The sequence below is a fragment of the Suncus etruscus genome, chromosome 5 (genome assembly GCF_024139225.1).
Source record: "Suncus etruscus isolate mSunEtr1 chromosome 5, mSunEtr1.pri.cur, whole genome shotgun sequence".
NCBI classification, from domain to species: Eukaryota; Metazoa; Chordata; class Mammalia; order Eulipotyphla; family Soricidae; genus Suncus; species Suncus etruscus.
In genome coordinates this window covers 16,506,250-16,529,349 of record NC_064852.1, presented here as the reverse complement: position 1 = coordinate 16,529,349, position 23,100 = coordinate 16,506,250, and the positions used below count along the sequence as shown (strand labels likewise).

Below are 23,100 nucleotides of genomic sequence, written 5' to 3'. Positions count from 1 at the left end.
CATGCTAGGAAACCCCACTACAGACTTGGGTTTGGGTCGGCTGCGGACAGAGGCGGGGTTGCCCATGCGCCAATAGACAAGATCAGCTATGTAGCCCAGTAGGGCCATAGCCTCACGCACACAACGGCACGTCTGCGGGGCTGCCCCCAACATCTACAGGACAGACTTTGATGTGAGCCTTCCGGAAGCGGCAGGGAGGATGGACAGTTGTAGCATGAATATGGCGCTTAGCGAGGCTTGAGGCCTACTCACAGTTCTTCCACCTGTCTCATACGCAGAGAAACACTGCCGGCCTCCTTAGTTATACGCGTCCTGCACGGGGCAAAGCATGCGTGGATTAGTGGGGTTAGGGCCGGCACTGGTGGTGGCTGCTCCGACTGGCGCCAGGATGGTGGGTGCTAGTAGGGGCTATTAGAGGGATTCAAGGAGCCATTCAACAGCTCTTGGAAGCGGGTAAGGCTAGGGAGAGCAGGAGACTGAGACCAGAGGTGAGTTCACCTGTTTTTTCCTGAGAAACCCTCCAGGAAATCCTGACTGAAAGGGAAACACCAGTGACTGCCCAGAAACAGATCAGGGAGTCAAATGACCCACTGGGGACAAAATGCTCTTAGAGTTATTATACATCCAAAGGCTTTATTGACCAGAGGTCCAGGATCTGGACTGTTCTTTTGCTCTTGTTTGTTTGCATCATATCCAGCAATACTTGGGGTTTTTTACTCTTGGCATTTTGCTCAGCAACTACTTGTCAGGGCACAAACCATACAGGATGTTGAGGACTGAATCCAGTTTAGCTGTGTGCAAGGCAAACACCTGCCCTGCTGTACTATCTATCACTCTGGTCCCTGGATCTGTCCTTAGGGGCCACATAGAAGCATTGAACTCTCAGCATAATAGCAATAAAAGGGTCCAAGAATCTGGCTCACTGGCGTTTCCAGAGTCAGGAAAATGTTCAATTTAGAACTCTGGTAAATATGAACTTTCTAGATCTCTGCCCGGAGTCCAGAGCTTTTGGTTTCATGAGCAAAATAATGTGCCCTTCAGTCAGGACAGAGTACACTATGGGGGCTGAGCTACAGCGTCAAAGGAAGGCACCTGGCTGGGGCAGAGGACAATCTCTTGCACAGGATAGCTCAGAGCTCTCTAAGTGTGGGCAATTTCCAAAGCTCCGACTCAGGGACCGGAGGAAGCAGGTGAAGAGGGTGGTAGTTAGAAACATGCTGGTAAGAAAAGCAATGCTGTGAATGTAGGGCTAGAGTGAAGGAGGCACAAAATAAAGGACCAGGGGCCAGCAGAATGTTGGGGTTAATAGTGGCCTATGGAGAGCGGAAAATTGAGTCCCGGAAGAATACTCGTGCCCACAGTCTCTGGAAGACCCAGAACCAGGGAAATGTTCAATTCGGAACTCTAGTAAAAATAAACTTTTTAGATCTTCACTCGCACTTGGACCCTAGTGGGGTCTGGCCTGCGTGCCCGCCGCCCTTACTGAGTGTCGATCTGCTCCTGCCGTAGTGCAATGCTGCCCTGCTCCTCCAGCAGGTTCTCCCGGGACGCAGACTGGGCAGGGTCTAGCTTCTTCACATACGCGGCTGGCACAAACCCCTGTCGGTCATTCACTTCTACTTTCCACCAGTCCTAAGAAAGGGAGGAGGAAAGTCACTGTGGGCCCTGGGAAAGGGCTTTGACCATGCGTCTACACTCGCCCGAGCACACCAGATGCTGTGACTGTAGTGGTCTCTGTACAAAAGGCCAGAAGTTGTGCCCGGTGGGACAGGTCCACTTGAGACACACAAGCACTCTGCTGAGCATAACTGAGCCTCAACTGGTTTGCGTGAGCATAAAGCACCACCTTCAAGTCAGATGCTCGGTCACAAATCAAGAGTTGGCAGCTGCCAAACACAAATATAATTCACTGTGCCTGGATCTAAGGGAACAGGACTGTTCTGGAGCCAGCAGTCAGGCCCAAGGGCAGGTTCCGGCTTGAAGCAGTCAAAAGTGACAGGGCAGGGGCTAAGGTGTTTGCATGTAGCCAATTCAGGTCCATCCCTAGCATCATACAGGGTTCTCTGAGCACTGACAGGGTTCTCTGCCAGGGTCACTTCTGAGCATTCTTAGTAGGCTCAGGGGACCCATATAAGATGCCAGAGATCAAACCCAGGTCAGCTTCGTGTAAGGCAAACTCTCTCCCCACTGTACTATTGCCCTGGCCCCGAATAGTCCCCGAGTGAATGAGCCACGGCTGTATCTTGCCTTGTTCGTGCTGTTGAGGAGAGTGAGGATGTCGCCTTTTTTCATGGTGACCTCGCGGGGACTCTTCTCCTGGTAGTCGTAGAGGGCTAGCACCAGCTCCTTCCCAGTTTCGTCATCCATGGGGGCCACTTGTTGCTGTGGGTCCAGAGAGAGATGCAGAGAGAGGCTGATGAGTGGCACCATGTGTCATGTGTCAGGGTCAAACCCTGAGAAAGCTGCCAATACCAGCCCCATCCCTCAGCCACATCTCCTGCAAGCTAGCCGAGTTGAGTCCTCACTGCAAGTGCCCTGGACTCACCCGGCAGGACTGTGCCTGCTCCCGAAGAGCCTGGATGCTGCTGCCATAGGCGGCGAGATCCGACATCAAAGCTTCGTGCTTCTTCAGGAGAGCCTGAAAGCCAAGGGCCAGGGTAAACAGGGGCCCTGCTGAGTAGCTGGGGACCCCAGCCTGCTCACTGACACAGAGAGGTCACATTCTGGCTCCATCTAATGTGCAGGCCGCATAGCAGAGCAGTAGGGCAGACATGGAGGTCATAGTATGCACTGCCCTCCCCTTCTCCCTATAGTGCTTTGAAATGCTTCCCGCCCCATCTCTTAGGCAACTGGCAACATTATCCCCACACTCTGAAGTCTAGCAGGTTAGATGGATGGCAGGAGCTGGATGACATGGAAATTGCTAAACACAGTTCGAGGCGTTGGGCTGACTGGTAAACAGAGGTGGAGCATCTCAATCAAGAAGAGCAAAGGGAGGCCAGAGTGACAGTCCAGTTAGCAGGACATGGTCTGGATGCGGCTGACTCGGTAGCCTATATGGTCTCCCAAACCCTACTAGGGGTGATTTTTTTTTTTTTTTTTTTTGAAACCCTGGCGGTGCTCAGGCTCTAAGTTAAAAAAATCACTCCTGGCAGGCTCAAGGGATCATATGGGATGCCGGGATTCAAACCACCATCCATACTAGATCGGCTGCATGCAAAGCAAATGCCCTATCACTGTGCTATCTCTCTGGCCCACAGGGGTGATTTCTAAGTGGAGCCAGGAGTAAGCCCTGAACTGACTGATGTGGACAAAAGACAAAAAGCAACAACCAAAGAGAATGGCTTATAGTCATGGCTGAATGATGAAGATACATTTTCCTTCCCTTTTAATATGACTGAATTAAAGAATTGGGGGATAAAGATCTTAAAACACCTTAAACAAATACTGGACACAGCACCTCACAGCGCCTCACAAGCTCCTAGCCTCAGCCCCGATATTGCCGGCTCACCTCAGCGGAGTCCTCGTCCTTCCCATAGTCGGTGCTGCCCACGATGGGCTCCTTCTCCCGCATCCAGGACTCGGCTTCGTTGGCATCGGCAAAATATTGCTGGGCCTGCAGGGAATCCTCCAGGTCCTGCCGCCGTTGGGAGGCCTTGGACTTCAGGGATTCCCATTTCTGGTTCAGTTCATTAAGCTTGGCTTTTACGTCCTCAGCAGCAAAGTGACCTGCAAGGCAGGTGGGGCAAGGTGGGGCCAATGGTAAACACCCACTGGCCATCTCATGGAGTCAGGCCCTGCCTGCATAACCGAATCTTCTGTGAGGTCCAGCCATGAAACAAAAACTGGACTGTCTTTCTTGCCTCCTTGACCCCAAACCTCTAGGAATCAATGACAGGGAAAGCCTCCAGGGCCAGGGTCTAAAGGCCAGAGCGCCAGGTATATACTTGGAACACCCAGTTCAATACTTAATCCCACATGGTCCTTGGAGCACTACTAGGTGTGGTCACCAAAATAAAATATATCCTAACAGTCTCCATGCTTCCTAGATGCCAAGACTCCCACAAACAGGACGGGGTCAAAGCCTGCTGCAACTCTCAACTCAATGGGGGTTCCTGAGGATAAGCACTCACCTTCTTCCACCATGGCATTCCCCTTCTGGGTAACAGCTTTGATGCGGGGTTCATGCCCTGCAATTTCTGCCTGCAAGGCTTGGTGCTTTTTTAGCAAGTTCTGGACGCCAATCAAATCTTTGCCTGAAAGCAAAAACAAGTGTTATCCAAAGCACCAGAATATCAGCCATTGCTCTGAGGCCACGTCACTCTCAGTCACTGCCACAGGAGCTCTCTCGACCTAGATCCCCTGGGGAAAGGAGGCAGAGTATGGTCCCAGCCTGACTCCTGACTCCCTCTTGGACCCACCTCGGTTGGTGGATGCAGCAACAGGCTCCTTCTCTCGGATCCAGGTCTCCTCATCTTCAACATCCCGGAAGAGTTGCTGCAGGCGCAGAGAATCTGCCAGTTTCTGCTTCCGGGCCACCATGGGGTCCTTAAGTGCCTCATAGCGTGCAACCAGTGCTTCCTGCTTCTTCTTGATGTTCTCAGCATCAAAATGGCCAGCCTCCTGGAACTGGCGGGCTTGGATGGTGATGCCATCGATCCGGTCCTGAACAGGGCAAGGAGAGTCATCAGCACATGGCCATGGTCCCAACTCCCAAGGAACGGCCATTATACATCTCAGCTAGTCTGACTTTAGGGGGTTCGATCATAGACACGTTGACATCAGAGTGATCTGGCCTTGCTCCCTCAATCTGAGAGACCAGAGAGGGAAAGAGGGAGCAACAACTGATTGCTATCTCCCTCCACAGACTGGATCTGAAACAACTTGCCCTTCTCCATATGTCCCACAGTCAAAGAGAAACCCAGTTCTCCCCATGTATCTCCCTCATTGGCCCCCAGTTGCTGGGGCGCCTCCCACCCGCCCCCACCTGGTGAGCAGCCACATCCGCCTCCAGCAGGGCATGTTTCTTCTGGAGGTTCTGCACATTGGTCAGATCTTTGCCATAGTCGTCGGAAGCCAGGTGACCCTCCACTTCATACAACCAGAGCTCAATGTCCTCCACGTTGCGATTGAACTGCTGCTGCTGGTTAGCCTCGCGCAGCTTTATGCCTAGGCAGAGACACAAGTGGGGCTAGTGACATGGCAGCGCTGTTCATAAATGCAGGCATGAGGTTCACGTGAAGGACAGCAGATCACAAGGCAGATCAGAGAACCTTCTCTGAAAGTCCCAGAACACCTTCTCTGAGAGGCCCAGTGTACCTTCTCTCAGAGGCTCCCCTAGACCATCTCTCACTGCAACCTCTGCACCACTTCCTGTGTGTTGAATTGGAAGCTGTTTGAATACCATTTGAATTCCCACAGGATGAGGGCCATGGAGTAACCGGAATCAGTTTATGACAGGACTTTCAATTCTCAGCTATTTGGCCAAATCACTCCCTTCTCATACAGTCTCCCCAACTACAGGTTCAAACACTGACACATTAGCACAGCCACTGAAAACCCAGGGCAGCTAACTCCTTCGCAGGAAGCAGGCTGAAGACCATCAAAGTTACACACTAGCCCTGTCCTAGGATCAGACACTTCTGTCACTGCACCAGGAAGGCCTGTTTGGCTTCCCAAAAGCCCATGGCCTCCAGGGAGCTTCCCTCCTCACCTTTCAGTTCCGTGGCCTCTAGCAGCTTCTTCCACAGACTGATGACCTCATTCATGCGCGTGGCCACTTCCTCCTTGGCGTAGTGGTTGACATCGATCAGCTTCTGACCTGCTTTCTCCAGCGCGTCAATGCGACTCTGGTTTGCTGAGAGCTCTGCCTCAAATGCTTGATGCTTCTGCACCTTTCCTTGCAGGTTGGATGGGTCCTGTGATGAGACAAAGAGCTGCTACCGTGAACCTGCACCTGGCGTGTCTCTTCATGCTACCATCACACTCATTCACAGGGAAGCTATAAAGCAGCTAGCTGACATTTAGTGCGAGTTTTGGAATTGCCTATTAAAAAAAAATTGGGGGAGTCACACCCAGCCGTAATCAGGGGTTACTCCTGGCTGTGTACTCCGGGATCACACCCGGGGATCATTGAGAATGCTGGGCCTAGAACCCTGGCCAGCCACATGTAAGACAGGCGACATATTCACTGTACTATCACTTCAGTGATAATTATTTTTTTGAGGTTGGCTAAGAATCAAAGCCAGACCTCCCCCATATAACACATGTGCTGTAACCTGAACTACATCCCCAACCCCTGGAATTCCCTATTTCCTTTCTGAACCACAGTCCTTACTGAGAAGCTCCCTGCCAAGCACGTGCAGACACCCAGCAACAAATCACCTTATATGCCTCATCGGTGGCAGTTTTCATCTTCTCATTGACCCAACTCTTGAGCTCGTCTGAGTCCCGGAGGAACTGCTGCAAGTGGAAGGAGTCAGCCAGCTGGGCCCGTCGGTACAGGGCGCGTTCGTGGAGGGCATTGCGGCGGCTCAGCAGCTGAAAGACAAGGGCCAGTGTGAGTCGACAGCTCTCACTTCCAGAGTTCCATCTCAGGAAGCCTGATGGGAACCTCCTGATCTAGGACGACCACCTGCTTGCCCATGGGACAGAGCCCCCAAGGAGCCCCAGGGAACTCACAGCGTCTCGGCGAGCAGCCACATCTTCCATAGCATAGTGGTTGTTCTGAATTAGTTTGGTTGCAAATTCATCCAAGGCCTGGGGAGAGAAGGGTCACACTCAGTGGAAAACACAGAGCACAGCCTGCAGCAGTCCCTAGTGTCAAGGCCAGAGAGAGCAGCATGGGCTCCACTGGTTCTACTCTGTCGGGTGGCTACTGAGTTTTGCGTGTGCCAAACAGATGCAGCAACATCATGCTAGCACCCCACTCCCCTTGACCTAGAATTGGGCTGCAGCCACGTCACAACACTATCTGAGGGTGTCCTGATGGGAGGCTGAGTTAAGTTCCTGCTGCCCAGGACTGTGCCTGATTCCAGGTGTCTGTAGCTGCCTTCAGAGAAAGTCAGATTTGTGTGACAGGTTCTGTCCCCTTACACAGTGGGCTGGCTCCAACAAGGAAGCATCAGCATCTATCATGAAGAGGGACCTCCCATAGACCCCTTATGTGCTTGGCTCTGAGGTCTCAGCTTCTTTCAGGGTGTCCTGAGGTAACAACAAGAAGGCGCTCACCGTGATCTTCTCTTCTTGGGCACTGAGGGATTTCTCAAAATCTTCGTGCTTCTTTAGGAGTGCCTCCACGCTGTCCAAGGAATCCCCTAGGTCTTCGTTCAGAAGGAAAGCCTCAAAGGGAAGCAAAGTAAAGTGTTCAGAACAAGGTTCCCAGCCCTGTAGGGCTTACTACTACAAAGCCTAATCCCCAGAAGGAAAACATGATGAGCTTGGCAATTCCACGTCTCTCCCAGGAGGTATGGTCCCCTCAGTCACCCCCACACTTGCCAATGGTAGCCTGAAGCCAGGGGTTCCATTAGCTTTTTTTGTTTATTTCTGGGCCACATCGGGCAGCACTCAGGATTTACTCCTGGTTCTGTGCTCAGAAATCACTCCTGGCAGGCTTGGGAGACCATATGGGATACTGGAACTCGAACCCAGGTTGGTCATGTGTAAGGCAAACGCCCTACCACTGGCTATCACTCTGGCCTCCATTGTCTTTTATTGCTTCTACCAGGTTTAGGTGATGAGTTAAAGCTGAGGTCTAACCAAAGTTTCCTACCAAGAAAAGTTTCCACATTGGTTCACCACCCTTTTTCTCCCTCTTCAAGCAGCAGCAGAAAGGAACATCTCAAGAGAAGCACCCCAGGGGCCCAGCGCCCAAGTCACCTCCTGCTTGCTCATCCAGTTGTCCACCTGCTCGGTGTCACGGTAGAAGAGCTGCAAGTCCATGCACTGCTCGTACTGCTGCCTGCGCAGTTCCCACAGCTCCAGCAGGGCTGTCCGCTCCTCCGACAGGACAGTCAGCTGTGGGCAGAGACCCAGGAACACAGAGATCAGAGCCCGCAGCCCGGAGGGCTCGGGGTGTCGGCTCGTCCAAGGTCAACACATAAATCATGAGAATGACACCCGGCCTGGCAGCTCTGCTAATCACGAGCAGGAGGGTCTGTCACGACTAACCCAAAGGGTCTCAGGATTCTGGGTCAAAATGCAAACCACGGAAATGCCAGTGAAGGGGGAGAGTAGAGCAGCACCAAGTGTGCCGGACCAAGTTCCTGGAGCGGGACTTATGTTTGTTTTATTTAGTTTTTGGATCACAACCAGCAGCACTCAGGGATTCCTCCTGGTTCTACACTCAGAAATCGCTCCTGGCAGGCTCAAGGGACCATATGGGATGCCGGGATTTGAACCACTATCCTTCTGCATGCAAGGCAAATGCCCTACCTCCATGCTATTTCTCCAGCCCTAGAGCAGGACTTATTTAAGAAGCACACAGTTCAAGAAAGCCCAGACATAACTTTGAAGTTCCAGAGTGATTGACAACAAAGTGTACCTTTGACATATAGTGAAGGTATCTAGAGGTCTTGTAATAGTTCTCTTTTGTATCTGTTCTCATTGCCTGCTTTTCCCCCTCCCCTTGGGGGGCAGGGGCAGTTCGAAGCTGAATAAATGGGAGGCAGGTAGCTGAGAGAGGAGCTTTTTTCTTTCTTTTTTTTTTTTGTTTTGTTTTGTTTTTTCTGGGTCACACCCGGCGGTGCTCAGGGGTTACTCCTGGCTGTCTGCTCAGAAATAGCTCCTGGCAGGCACGGGGGACCATATGGGACACCGGAATTCGAACCAACCACCTTTGGTCCTGGATCGGCTGCTTGCAAGGCAAACGCCGCTGTGCTATCTCTCCGGGCCCGAGAGGAGCTTTTCTTCCTGCAGGCTTGTGGGCTCCTTGGATGGAGCAGCTGGCTTGTTGGCTTACTGCTTGAGTACTAGTTTCTTGCCTCCTACTTCCCTCATATCTGTGTGGATTATTTACTGCGGACTAATATAACTGGAACAGCTTCCCCTATCCTCACTGGACAGGAGATCTGCGGTTTCCCTTTCACTTTTGGGAACTCTGGAATAACCAAACCCTAACTCCACCTCAAAGGAACCCAATATTTCAATATATCTTCTCCTAGTCTCCATGATACTAAAAAAAAAGATAATTATCTGATGTTCCTATAGCAACTCTGCATCAAAGAAACTGCCCAACCGGTAATTATATAATATATGTACATATAATTTGGTTAAAAAAAATTGTTCACTCTTGGGTCCCATGGCAGGACTCCAAACTAAGGAGTCCAGGGCTCTTTTAAGCAGGAAACCAGCCCTGCTGGCCCCAGCAAAGCTCAGTCCCCAGGCATTTGCCTTCCTCCTCTGTCCTGCTCCTTTAAATTACAATTTTATTCACTAAAAGAAGAAAAATGGGTGGTACATGTGTAGGCCTGGCTCAGTGCTCCCTGCCATCTGCTCCCCTTCCATAGTGCTGTTGGTGCCTTTGCTTGCCCCGGGTCACCCATGAAAGCTGAGGCCACGGGGCAGAACTGTGGAGCCTGATAGGGGTCACTGTGGCATTCATGCACGGTTTGCCAGGGGTGGCATTTCCCGGCCCTGACATTCGTATGGTGTGAGCTATGGAAATCACTGGGCTCAACCCCTTCGATGGTGCTCACACACCCCTGGCCATGGTACATTCAGAAATGGCTTCTGGAGCCAGTGCTGCTAGGACTAGAGACACATATGAGACAGTCTGGGTTTGAACCTGCAACCTCATGCTTGCAAGGAAAATGCTCTATAAGCTGCTTCACTGTGCCTACAGGTCTTTATCCCTTTTTTAAAGCATAAGGGCCAGTCCAGAACTTGGAAACTGCCAGGACCACACCTGATGGTGCTTGTAGGGGGGCAGGTAGGCAGATCCCAAGATGCTAGGAGCAAACCATCAGGAGCGAGTATGCACATGTGTGATATTCTGGATCTTTTCCAGAGTCTTTATTTGGAGTGGGGATGGAAAGGGGGGGCATGCCAGCAGTGCTCATGGATCACTATTCATGGTGCTCGAGGGGGACCCTATGTAGCACGGGGATAGAACTAGAGTCACAAAGTAGCAAGATCAGTGCTTTACATCCTGTACTACCTCTCTGGCACCCAAGACTGGTTTTTGTTTTTGGGCCACACGTGGCGATGCTCAGAGATTACTCCTGACTCTGTACCCTTGTGGGCTCAGGGAACCATATTCCCATATACTGTGGATCAAACTCAGGTTGGTTGCATGTAAGGCAAGGGCCTTAACCACAGTACTATTGCTCTGAGCTTGGTCTCAAATACTTTTTTTTTTTAATTTTTGGCTACATCCAAAGGTATTGAGAGTCTACTGATTGTTTTGGTAGTATTCAGGGGACCACGCAGAGCTGGGAACTGAGCTTGGGCCTCCTGCATACAAAGTCTGAGCACAGTCCACTGAGCTATCTTCCCAACCCCACAGAGACTTTAGCCAAAAGCCAAGTTTCTCCTCTTGTACCTTCTCCTTCACTTCATCTGAGGCGTAGTGGCCAGCAGTAAGCAAGGCCTGTCCAGATTCATCCGCAGACTTAAAGCTGTCTTCATGAGCATCAATCTCACCCTGAAAAAGGACAGGCATATTTTCTTCAGGTATGGCACATTATGAAAGAAAACCAACTAACTGAATCTCCAGCAGTTATGACTCATGAGAACATGACATTTACTTTTTGTTTTTGGGGTACACTTGGCAGTGATCATGGATCACTCCAGGTGATGCTGAAGAGAGGAACCATGAATGGTGCTGAGGACTGAACATAAGTCAGCCAAATGCAAAGCAGTGCCTTCTCTGCTCTGGTGTCAGGACAGTATTTACTTAAAGAAATGATGAGACAGGGATAAGATCAGCACACTCATCAAATGTTAGTCTGCTGACTTCTAAGACCACCCAGGCAATTCTGGCTTGTTTCCACACTAACAAAGCATCTATGGCACTTCCTTGTAGCAAATGGTCTTGGTTCCTGATCATACGGAATCTGGTATATTAAAGGCTTCTCGGGGCCCTCTTATTCTTCAACATCTCCTCAGCTGTTCCTGAATTTCTTTTCCCTTCAAAATCAAGTTCAGAAATCAGCTCAGCTTGTCTTATTCCAAATACAACGACTCACTGTGCTTTTTAAAGCACTGACTGAATAGCTTAGAAAGAATTTTTGAGGGGGGACTAAGGGGACAATATACAGTATAGCAATACTCAGGAGTTCCATCTTCCTTCCTCTGACCTTATTCCAGTACCCACAGGACTGAGCATTCAGGGGATTCTTGACTTCAGCTTCATGGTCCATTGTAACCTCCCAACATCTACCACTGACCCTTGAGGGGAAGCAAGGGAGCAAGTACATATTCATGGGTCAAGCCCATTATGGGCCCACAGTCAGCGCTCACTGCAGGCACAGTTAATGCCCACTGCTGCTTCCGAAGCTGTCAATTGTGCTCAGGCACGGCCAGGCCGACTCACCTTGTGCTCCTGGTGTCGGTCCAGAAGGGCTTCTGCCCCGGCCACATCATTGGCAAGTTCATCTGCATTGATGAGTGCTTTCATCTCTGTCACCCAGCTGCTGAGGTCCCGAAAGTCAGCCAGGAAGCGCTGCAGCCTACAGAAAACAAGTCAGTCACAGGGGGTGAGGAGTGGCTCCCCAGAATGCTATTTGGGTATTGAAAGTGATTTCCCTAGAGCTCTATATTCTATGTTCTCCAAACTCCCCCAAACCTAAACCACAATCCTATGGAAACAGTTCATTCCTCCAGATTTTGGCTTCTCACTCAGGCCTCCGGTGAGTGAGGAATGACCCCAGGTCATTCCAAAGGGAATCAACAGATAAAAATTATGTCAATGGGGGGGGGGGAATACCATGAAATTAGGGAGTCAACTGGTAGAATAGGGGAGCCATAAGCAGCAGAGCCAGAGCTATAGCACAGCAATAAAGCCTTTGCCTTGCACATGGCAGACCGGGGACTGACCCAAGATTAATCCCAGCATCCCATATGGTCCAGTTTTACAGCTCTTGGAGTTCAGGGCCATATATGTAGCCGCAACACCTCCAAATTCCATAACAAACCAGATGGGAAAGTAGCATAGGAGCCCACTAAGTTGCTGGAGTGATAGCACAGTGGGTAGGGCACTTGCCTTGCATGCATCCTTCTCACGTTTTTTGTTTTTGGGTCACAGCCGGCAGCGCTCAGGGGTTACTCCTAGCTCTACACTCAGAAATCGCTCCTGGCAGGCTTAGGGGACCATATGGGATGCCGGGATTCGAACCACCATCCTTCTGCGTGCAAATGCCTTACCTCCATGCTATCTCTCCAGCTCCTGGATATACTTTTAAATTTAGGTTTAGGTTTTTGTTTCTCATCTCCTCCCGCCAGGTTTTGGGGTCAACCCCAGGGAGCCCTGGCTCTGTGCTCAGGAGTCACTCCAGGAAGGGCTTGAGAACCACAGAGTATCGGGATTGAAGCTGGACTGACCACATGCCAGGCAAGCATCTTACCCATTGTATTGTTTTGCTAGCCTGAAGAGAACACTTTTTATACCTTGTACTATATCTCTCTGGCTCTCAGTACTTCACCTGGTTCTCAGAAGGCAAAAGAAGCCCCAATTCTCTTGGTAATATGCAGGATAGGAGAAATTTATCCAGATACAAATGCCGTATGCACAAACTATAGAGGATGCCAGGCTCAGCAACTTCTTGCAGGGTTTGAGCTGGTCCCTAGCAGGTGTTCTGCAGAGGAAACCAGCCATTCCCAGCCCACTGACTGTCTCTTGAACCAGCCCTCCTGGCACTTCTGAACCCAGCCCACTTCTAGGTTTGCGAGATTAAAAAACAAAAAAAAAACAAAAGCAGCAGCGGCTACCTGTAGGAGTCATTGAGGCGTGCATGTCTCTCAGCTGCCAGGGTGCGGATCTGCTCCCAGTTGGTGATCAGCTCCTCCAGTTTTACCTGGATCTGTGTAGCGCTCAGGGGATGCGACTGCTGCAGGCGGTCAGCCTCGGCACATAGGGCCTTGACCTAGACAAGTACCTGGCATCAGCACTGTGTTCCCCACCCACGGAAAAGCACAGAACCAACAACTTCCCATGCCCACCTTATCCTCCAGTGCAGCCAGATCTCTCTCCAAGCCCTCATGCTTCCGAAGCAGAGCCTGGACGCTGGCCAGGTCCCGGCCAAAGTCATCAGATGCCATGAGTTGCTCTTTTTCCTTGATCCAGCTGATGGTCTCATCCACATCCCTGCAGAATGGAGGCCCCATATGACCCCGTTTTGACAAGAGCCTTAGCTCCAGCATCTGAGGAGCACGAGAGAGCCACTTCTCCCAGCCCCTGGCATGCCTGAGCACCAGTTCCCAGAAGCTCTTGGCTGGTACCTGTTAAAGCGCTGAACCTCAGCAGCCCCAAACAGTTTCCCCTGTCTCTGAAGTGCCAAGCCCTTCAGACGCTGCCAGGCTGCATTCACCTCATCCTGCTTCGTCTTGATCAGTTCCTCCTCTGGGTGCTGCTCCTGAACAAGGAAAATGGAAGGGCTAAATCCGACTGTGACCTCTGGTTCTCATGCCAGTGTGGGTAATTGGAAATAACCAGTGGTGAGGGAGCTGTGATGACAAAGGAGTATCCATAAGAGACCGTGGAGTGTTGTCTGCTTCAGCCTACCTGGGAAACAATACTGACTTTTCTTTCTTTTCTTTCTTTTTTTGGTTTTTGGGCCACACCCGGTGGTGCTCAGGGGTTATTCCTAGCTGTCTGCTCAGAAATAGCTCCTGGCAGGCACAGGGGACCATATGGGACACCGGGATTCCAACCAACCACCCTAGGTCCTGGATCGGCTGCTTGCAAGGCAAACGCCGCTGTGCTATCTCTCCGGGCCTAATACTGACTTTTCTTTTTTTTTTTTTTTTTGGTTTTTGGGCCACACTCGGCAGTGCTCAGGGGTTACTCCTGGCTGTCTGCTCAGAAATAGCTCCTGGCAGGCATGGGGGACCATATGATATGGGACACCAGGATTTGAACCAACCACCTTTGGTCCTGGATCGGCTGCTTGCAAGGCAAACACTGCTGTGCTATCTCTCCGGGCCCATACTGACTTTTCTTAAAAAGGTTAAGAATGAGGTGCTTCTGAGGGGACAAAGCGATAGTGCAGTGAGTAGGGCATTTGCCTTGTATGCATCTAATCTGGATAGCACCATGGTTCAATCCACAGCATTCCATATGGTTTCCTGAGCCTGCCAGGAGCAATTTCTTTTTGTTTTTTTTTTCCCCCCAGGAGCAATTTCTAGGCACAAAGCCTAGAGTACCCCTGAGCACTGGTAGGTGTGGCCCCTCCCCCAAAAAAGAATGGGAGGCCAGAGAGACAATACAGCAAGTAAGGTAACTGCCTTCAGGTGGCCGACCAGGGTTCCATTCCAACAGTGCATGTCGTCCCCCAGCACTTCCAGGAATGATCCGTGAGCACCAGGGCTAGAGAAGAAGCAAATTCTGCGTACTGCCTAGTGTGCTGCCCCTCCACCTCTCCAAAACAAGTTTATTTTCATATGACCTAGAGATTTTACTTCTTAGTATCTATCTTCAAACACACACACAAAAAAACATATTAATTTTTAAAAATGAGTATGTTTAACAACAACCAGGATACAGAAACAACTGTAATGTTCAACAGATCAAGAAATCTTAGATCAGAGAGATAGTGGGTAGGGCTCCTGCCATGCACATGGCTGAACTGAGTTTATCTCCAGCATTCCATATGGTTTCTCCATGCCCACCAGTGTTCCCTGAACATGGAGACAGAGGTAAGCCCTGAGCACATCTCACTGTGGCCCAAAAATTTAAAAAAAGAAGGAAAGAAAAGAAGAAAAAATGAAGTCTTACAGTTCACTGCAACAAGGATAGAATTAGAGGTCATTGGAACTGGAATAATAATACAGTAGGTAGGGCATTTGCCTTGCATGTGGGCAACAAGGGTGTGGTCCGCAGCATCCCATATGGTCCTCAAAGCTTACCAGGAGTGATCCTTGAGCACAGAGCCAGAAGTAACCTCTGAGCATTACAGGGTGTGGTTCAAAACAAAAACAAAACACTCCTCCCAAAAAGAGTGGAGGGCAAAGTAAGTGGGAAGTCAGACCCTAACAAAACCCCCTAAGGTTAAGATATTTTTCCCTAATTAAAATGTTTAGATCATAAAATGCAAAGAGTTTGCAAACATGCACCTAGGAAAGAACAGACTAGATGACAAATCTCTGTCTGTTGCACTGGTACCAGGCAAGCAGAGAATAAGACTGTTCAGAGTCTTTAGCTATAGGGGCAATGTGGGCAAAACAGGAACTGTCAGGACTCTGTATTTATGGGACCTTCTGACTGGCTTTGACATATCCCAGTCTCTGCAGTCATGGACAGTGCTGTCTTTAATATGTCTGCCAACAATAGCTACTACGGGGGCCGAGTGGGGGTGTGAGAGCCATATATTGTGCTGAATAATGGTTGCTTGGGATACCTAAATCTTAGAGAGATCTTGTTTGATAGTTGCTTTTTTGTTTGTTTTTGGTCACACCCAGCAATGCTCAGAGCCTTGGCCAGATTCTTCATTCAGGGATTGCTCCCAGCACATGCCTTGCATGAAGCTGACCCGGGTTTGATCCCTGGCAGCCCAGGTCCTCCAAGCACTGTCAGGACTATATCCTGAGTACAGAGCCAGGAGTAAACCCTGAGCCATCACTGGGTTTGTTACCCAACACCCCCCAAAAAAGAAGGGATGAGCAAGCTGACCTGCCAGTCTTCAGAACACATACCTCAAGCCCAGACACCCTTCACTTCCTGTCTGCAGCACATGATGAAAGTGCTACACACACACACACACACACACACACAATTTACCTGAGTGAGTTTGGCAGCAAATTGGTTCACTTCGTTCACTCTTTCTTCATGCGCAGCCATATCTGTTTGAAACTCTTCAAACTTCTTCTGTAAAACCTCCACATGCTCCAGGTCCTGGCCAAGTTCCTCTGAAGTCACAATCGCTTCCTATCCAGAGATGAGAACAGAATCATCACAGCAGCACCTGCCAGGAGACTGCCTGCAAGCCAGTGGCGGCTCTCCTGGCATCTAAGCTTCTGGGGTACAAAAGGGAGCACCCTGGAGAGCAATCCCACTGCCAGCCCTTGGGCTCTGCTACTCCTATTACACCAGCTCAGGCCACCCAAAGCCTCTGCCTTTCTTTCAGAAGTGGGCAACACAGCCCTCTTTCAAATACCCCTTGTCAGGAAGAGAGACAGTACAGTGGGTTAAGCACTTACAATGCATGGGCCCAGCCTAGATGCCATCCCTGGTACCCCATATGATCCCCTAAGCCCTGACAGGAGTCAGGAGTGATCCCAGAGTACAGAGCCAGGATGAAGCCTGGCTCCTTAAAAAAAAAAACACGCCAAAGCCATCCACCCACCTTGTCATTGATCCAGTCCATCACATCCTCACACTCTCTCAGGTACTGCACCAGCTTCTGGGCCTGCAGCAGCTTCACCCCTTTCTCTCGCATCTTCTCCAGAAGCAGCTCCCACTGGCGGTGCAGTTCCATCAAGCGGGTCTGCAGAAAACATGTGTCAGCTCCCAGCAGCTTTCTCAGGGCCTGGGTCTCTCCAAAGACCAGCAAGCCTAAAACTTCCAGGAGTATGTGGATGGATCATCCCTAAATTGCGAGGCAATGGGAAACCTAACTAAGCAGAGGATGAAGAACATGTTTCAAGAAGTGTCGGAGGTTAGCAAGCAACAAAATACCTCCATAGGCCATGCTCTCCTATGCGGATTTGCTCACTTACTTCAGGGGGAGTTTTCAATGGTCGCTCCTGACATTACCTTGGCCACATTATTTGTAATTACTCTAAGAAGATTATTATTTACTGTCGAAGCAGGACTCCTGAGGGCTATTGGAGAAGCAAGGATGAGGGACTAATGTGTAAATTAAGTAGAGATAACCACCACAGAAGCATTTTGAAATCGTGGAGATAAAAAGGGAGGAAGCAAAATAAGAGACCTATAAGCATCATAAGTGTGAAGAAATAACTCAAGGACAAACGTAAAAACAAAACCAAAATCCAAACACAGGAAGGAAGAAAAATAAATGTAACATAGAAGGAAATAAAAATATGAATCCTAAAAAATCAGCTCTCCAGGTGGGGTCTTGGCAGAAAAACTTAGGGGGATTCAGTGAAACTGAGTGACATCACAGTCAGGTTCACTTTAAAGTGCACCAAGTGGCAACCACAAACCCAAACCAAGTCACGCCCCAGTATCTTTGGGTACTCTGAGCGCATGTGGACTAGTCGAGAATGAGGAGTCTGGTCACCCAATTCAGGGTCAGGGAGGGCTGCCCTGGGACTGTCTGACCCCACCCAGTGGTACCAGGGTGACCCAAGATACTGGGACTTTCTTCATCACACCCACTGACAGGAGCAAAAGGAACAAAGAGTGGCAAGTCTAAGGTCGGGAAGCCAGGCTCCACCCAGGCTGAGCTGCCACACCCAGCGGCCCACGCACTAGAGAGCCAAGGGAGCGGGCGCGTCAACTTAGGGATCCATGCACAAACAGGAGGAGGAAGGTGGCGTGAGCACTCACACAATTCACTTCTGCCCCGATGGCTGCAAGTGGGAGCCACCACAGGCGGAAGGGAAGGAAGCAAAAGGCATTCCCAGGCAAGAGGGGGGAAGGAAGACAGCCCACACACTGCACACTCCACCTACTCGGATGTGGGCCCCAACGTGGGTGGCGGTGACTATGGGGCGCCACGCCGTCCGATACGGTGTGAAAGTCTAGACCAGTGACAGACAGGTTATGTGGGACAAATGCTTAGCTGTGAGCCCCACCCACATCCTCAGCCTGCCAAGGAGGGGAAGGATTGAGAGGGAGGCAGGGCCAGGCAGGCAGAGGCAGACTTGGGAAGAGCCTCAGCCCCAATGGGAAAACCTGCACCCTCACGTCAGTCATTCGCCGCTTACACACTTTTCCACCGTCGGACCAAGTCTGGCAAAGGCTCCATTCCTGGGGTGCCCCATCCTGCCTAGAGTCAGCATTCCAGTCTCACCAGCTTACTCTTTAGGGGTAGATGAGTGGCCGGGCAACAGGTGCACAGGGCACCAGTGCCGCCAACGGAAAGGATTTTGGTTCTGACTCAGTGTAGCAGCTAGGCAAAGGGAAGAAGCCAGCAGGAGGGAAATGCAAGCTAGGAAACGAAGAACGAAGAATTGTGACAAGGGAAAAAGGAGTAGACTGAAATTTCAGGCCCCTTACCCCCAAACTACCCCAGGCTGGATGAATTTGGGCCAGTTACTCAACTTTGAGTTGCAAGCTTATCTCTTCCCTGTGCTGATGAGAGAACGGGGCACCTGGCAGGCTTCTGGGAAGACCAGAGGGAGACACACGGAAAACTACCAGTTTACCACAGGGAAAACTATTTGTGTGTAGACACGGAAATTGCTACTAACAGTTACTCCACCACGAGTTTCTGGCTGCTGCTTTAAGGAGTCTGCCCAGGGAGGAGGCAGGGGATCACAGTATCCTCCCGTGGATGAGCCTTTTTCCAAGTCCTCCACAGCCCCTTACACTAAACAGCCCCATTCGTGCTGAGGAACCAGTTTCAAACTGCGGAACGAAAGTTTCTGTTGTCATTTACTCTGAAGACTGTGCTACAAAAGGGCAAATAAATATCTGTATGGAACTGCAGGTTTTACATGACTCAAACTGGTTTAATGTATTGAAATAAATAGGTGGGCATTTAGATTCAACTTTTTTCCCTCTTCAGAATCATTACTATTGACAGTTCTTTATTAAGAATAAGTTTTAGGGCTAAGTCCTCCCATAGGAGATAGCAAGGCATTTTAGAATCAAGAACCAATAACTAGCATTCATAGGTGAAACTAAGCCTAGATCGCTGAAGAAACCTGCCTGGTGGTTTCAGAACAGGAGAGGCAGCAGCACTGCTGGCCCAAGTTTGGGAATGCCACATTATCTGATGTCTCACATTGCCTTGGCCAACAAAGGGCTGGGAAAGGCTGATCCTCAATGGACTGTAATTTTGGATGACAAGGAAGAAGCACAAGACAGATTTGAGGTGAATGAGACAGAGAAGAGCTTCAGCTGCAGGAAACAGGGAGTACATCTGTCTAATGATAAGGTCTGCTTTCCCTAGGAACTGCTAATGTCAACCCAAGTTAAACTACTGACTGTCCCTAAATCTGGTGTCTGATTGCCTAAACTAGCCAGTTTCATCATGGTCACCATAGCAGGAGCCAACTGGACTCAGGACACTCTCGGAGGACAAGACAGTAAGACACAGACAATGGTGAGCAACTGTCCTATCTTCTCAGGGCATACACAGTGGGAGGACCAGATCAACCACTGACCTAGACCACGCACATGTTCCCCAAGAACGTCCCAGACAGTGTCTGGGGCTCATCGAACTTGATCTCTGTGCTCTAAGTCCCAAGCCCCACAGCTTCACTAATGTGCGACTGGCAACCATGCATCTTGGTGAAGAGTCACATTTACACCATCTTTCCTTCTTGGGTAGTTCTTAAAAAGTTCATCCCTGGGCCGGGCGGTGGCGCAAGAGGTAAGGTGCCTGCCTTGCCTGCGCTAGCCTTGGACGGACCGCGGTTCGATCCCCCGGTGTCCCATATGGTCCCCCAAGCCAGGAGCAACTTCTGAGCGCATAGCCAGGAGTAACCCCTGAGCGTCAATGGGTGTGGCCCAAAAACCAAAAAAAAAAAAAAAAAAAAAAAAAAAAGTTCATCCCTGGTCCAGAGCAATAGTACAACAGCAGGATGCTTGCCTTGCATGCCATTGACCTGAATTTGATCCTTGGCACCCCACAGAGTTGCCCAACTCCAACTCTAGGAGTGATTTCTGAAGCAGAACCAGAAATAAACCCTGAGAACTGCTGAGTCTTGCCTCAAAACAAAAAGCAGGCATGCAAATACAAAAGGTTTAACTCCTCTAGGACTGTTCATGGATTTGTTGAAGAAGGGAGAAAGGTCACTTTAAGACTCAAAGTGGTCTGTGAGCCCTCTGCCTCCCTAGTAGCCACACGATGCACTGCTCCAACTCACCCTTATGGTTTCCGAGGCAAAATGCCCTTCTGAGATCATCAAGTTCCCTGTTTCATCCAGCTTCACAATGGCTCCCGAGTTGGCCTGTACTTCAGCTTCAAAGGCCTGATGTTTCTGCAGCTTGCCCTGTGGGGTGACCATGGAGTGAGCCAGGGGTCAACTTGGCACAACTTACTGTTCTGCCATCCCACCCCACCCTCCTGTTTCCATTACTAACCATTAACCCCAACTGTGGGAAAGTGGCTTCACTACCCCTCAGTGTCTCCAACACCCTACTGGCAGCCATGCTGGGGTCACTCATGCTACTGAGAGCAAGATGCTAAGCAAATAGCCTGATGTTAGCCTCTAGCAGTGGACCCTCCTTTATATGGATGTCCAATCCTGTGTAGGAAAATCCTCTCTAAGCACAGTGACACCTCCCCACAGATATGTTAGCTCTAAATGGCTCATCTAGGGCCGGAGCAATAGCATAGCGGCAGGGCATTTGCTTTGCATGTGGCCAATCCAGGACGGACCTGGGTTTGATTCCTGGCATCCCATATAATCCCCTGAGCCTGCCAGGAGTGATTTCTGGGTGCAGAACCAAGAGTAACCCCTGAGTACTGCTGGATGTGCCCCCCCCAAAAGGCTCATCCATCACTCAGAAAACCTTGGTGCGCTCAGGATGGTTCAGTGAGACATGTGTGGTGTGTGTGTGTGTGTGTGTGTGTGTGTGTGTGTGTGTGTGTGTGTGTGGTTCAGTGAGAGGTGTGTGTGTTTGTGTGTGTGTGTGTACCCTTACTGAGGCATAATGTACATCATAGATTTTAATGTTTATGTGGTTCAAAAACCAAAAAAATGAAACCAAAACCAAGCCACAGTCTAAATCTGCCCTTTAGGAAATATGCTGAATGCTCACCACGGGTATCAAGGGAGTGGTTTGAGGTTATGAACTGGGCAGAGAACAGTTAGCCCTGCCTTATGTCTGATCTACCGTAATTCCTAATGAAATTAATAATGAAACAAATTTCTGGGGTTTTAGACAAGAAACATAGACCCCTTGGGGCAGGAGCGATAGCACAGTAAGTAGGGCATTTGCCTTGCAGAAAGCCAACCCAGGTTCAATTCCTGGCATCCCATATGGACCCCTGAGTCTTTCAGGAGTTATTATTATTTTTTTTTATTTGGGGGCAATACAGGACCATGTTTTTTTTTTTTTTTTTTGTTTTTGGGCCACACCCGGCGGTGCTCAGGAGTTACTCCTGGCTGTCTGCTCAGAAATAGCTCCTGGCAGGCACAGGGGACCATATGGGACACCGGGATTCGAACCAACCACCTTTGGTCCTGGATCGGCTGCTTGCAAGGCAAATGCCGCTGTGCTATCTCTCAGGGCCCTCAGGAGTTATTTTTGAGCACAGAGCCAGGAGTTACCCCTGAGCACCACTGGGTGTGGCCCAGAAACCGAAAAAAGGAGAGAAAAAAAAAGGAAACATAGAGCCCTTGAACCTGCCAGGTAGCTCAGACACACCTGCAAGTTGGTGGGATCTTTATAGTTTTCATCTGATGCAATCTGAAGTTTCTCCTGGATCCATTTCTCCAGCTCCTCTGCATCCCTTTGAAAAAACTGGAACCGGTAGGAATCTTCAAGCTTCTGGCGGCGGAGAGTCGAGAGTTCCTTGAAGCGGTGGTACCTGTCGAGGACCTGCTGCCGCCGCTCCTGGATATCCTCGGCTGTTTCCAGCACTTTGACCCCACTTGGGTCCATTTTCTGCAAAGACAGGAAGTCCTGAGTTCAGCACAAGGCAGCAAACAGAGTCCCATGGCAGCATCAGAAAAGGAACCAGATAGCCTCTTCCCCAGGTTCAATAGTAAAGCCTGGAATTTGGTCCTTAGTCAGGAAAGGGCAGTCCACAGTCCTGAACACTATTCCAGCAGGCCTGCCTGCAACCACTGAAACCAAGTGTGAAACACAGATGAGAATTATGGTTTCCTGATTTCTGGGGTGGGTTTGTTGTTGTTGTTGTTTTGGTGGGGCTACACCCAGTGATTTTCAGGGGATACTCTTGGTTCTGAGTTCAAAAATCATTCCTGGTGGTAGTCAAAAGAACCATATGGGATGTCAGAGATTGAACCTAGATTGGCCACATGCAAGGCAAGTGCCCTCCCCACTGCTACTTAGTGGGAAATGGGTTTAAATAAAAAGGGGCCGGATCAATGGCGTAAGCCGTAAGGCGTCTGACTTGCACATGCTAGCCTAGGACGGACCACGGTTCAATCTCCCCCCGCACACCCCCCCCAAATCCCATAAGGTCCCCCAAGCTAGGAGCGATTTCTGAGTGCATAGCCAGGTAACCCATGAATGTCACCAGGTATGGCCCAAAAACCAAAAATAAATAAAAAAGAAGAAGAAGAGTAAGTCTCTCACTGTACCACCCTGATTGCACCAAGGTTTTCTGAGTGATGGAATGAACCATTTACGGCTAACCCACTACAGTGCTACTCACTGTTGGTATTAATCTCTCTGGTGCCAGAGAGAGCTATGTTTAGCTATCAATTCCTGTAGGGATTGGCTATGATAATTCACACAGCAACTGTGATACTCAGAGAACTATTATGAATTCCATAGCCCCAGAGAGATAATACTGGGGGTAGAGCTTTTTTTTTTTTTTTGGTTTTTGGGCCACACCCGGCGATGCTCAGGGGTTACTCCTGGCTGTCTGCTCAGAAATAGCTCTTGGCAGGCACGGGGGACCATATGGAACACAAGGCAAACGCCACTGTGCTATCTCTCCGGCCCGGGGGTAGGGCTCTTGACCTTGCACACAGACAACCTGTTTCAAACATGTGGTTCCCTGAGCAGCAGCACCAGGAGAGCCAAGGGTAAGCCTAGAGCACTTCCAGGTAAGGCCCCAAAACCAAAACAAAACAAAAGAACTATTATGCAATCTATCCCAAAGCTCCTTC

The 23,100-nt window shown here is 50.0% G+C and overlaps 1 protein-coding gene across 4 annotated transcripts in view; it reads right to left on the bottom strand.

The window, feature by feature from the left end:
* Positions 1 to 23,100, bottom strand: part of SPTAN1 (spectrin alpha, non-erythrocytic 1) — a 66,990-nt gene that overhangs the window by 27,765 nt on the left and 16,125 nt on the right. For 3 of the 4 annotated variants that reach the window (XM_049773973.1, XM_049773970.1, XM_049773971.1), the window contains 22 exons: positions 21,665 to 21,904; positions 20,158 to 20,283; positions 16,500 to 16,640; positions 15,935 to 16,081; positions 13,438 to 13,571; positions 13,159 to 13,303; positions 12,928 to 13,082; positions 11,534 to 11,669; positions 10,541 to 10,642; positions 7,879 to 8,016; positions 7,231 to 7,341; positions 6,682 to 6,759; positions 6,385 to 6,540; positions 5,714 to 5,918; positions 4,988 to 5,169; positions 4,422 to 4,665; positions 4,134 to 4,256; positions 3,512 to 3,729; positions 2,546 to 2,638; positions 2,248 to 2,382; positions 1,484 to 1,632; positions 253 to 312 (listed from right to left, as the gene is read on the bottom strand). In XM_049773973.1, coding sequence (XP_049629930.1) covers positions 253 to 312; positions 1,484 to 1,632; positions 2,248 to 2,382; positions 2,546 to 2,638; positions 3,512 to 3,729; positions 4,134 to 4,256; positions 4,422 to 4,665; positions 4,988 to 5,169; positions 5,714 to 5,918; positions 6,385 to 6,540; positions 6,682 to 6,759; positions 7,231 to 7,341; positions 7,879 to 8,016; positions 10,541 to 10,642; positions 11,534 to 11,669; positions 12,928 to 13,082; positions 13,159 to 13,303; positions 13,438 to 13,571; positions 15,935 to 16,081; positions 16,500 to 16,640; positions 20,158 to 20,283; positions 21,665 to 21,904 — 3,218 coding nt within the window. The remainder of the gene's footprint in view (positions 1 to 252; positions 313 to 1,483; positions 1,633 to 2,247; positions 2,383 to 2,545; positions 2,639 to 3,511; positions 3,730 to 4,133; positions 4,257 to 4,421; positions 4,666 to 4,987; positions 5,170 to 5,713; positions 5,919 to 6,384; positions 6,541 to 6,681; positions 6,760 to 7,230; positions 7,342 to 7,878; positions 8,017 to 10,540; positions 10,643 to 11,533; positions 11,670 to 12,927; positions 13,083 to 13,158; positions 13,304 to 13,437; positions 13,572 to 15,934; positions 16,082 to 16,499; positions 16,641 to 20,157; positions 20,284 to 21,664; positions 21,905 to 23,100) is intronic. The other variant, XM_049773972.1, reaches the window with a different exon arrangement.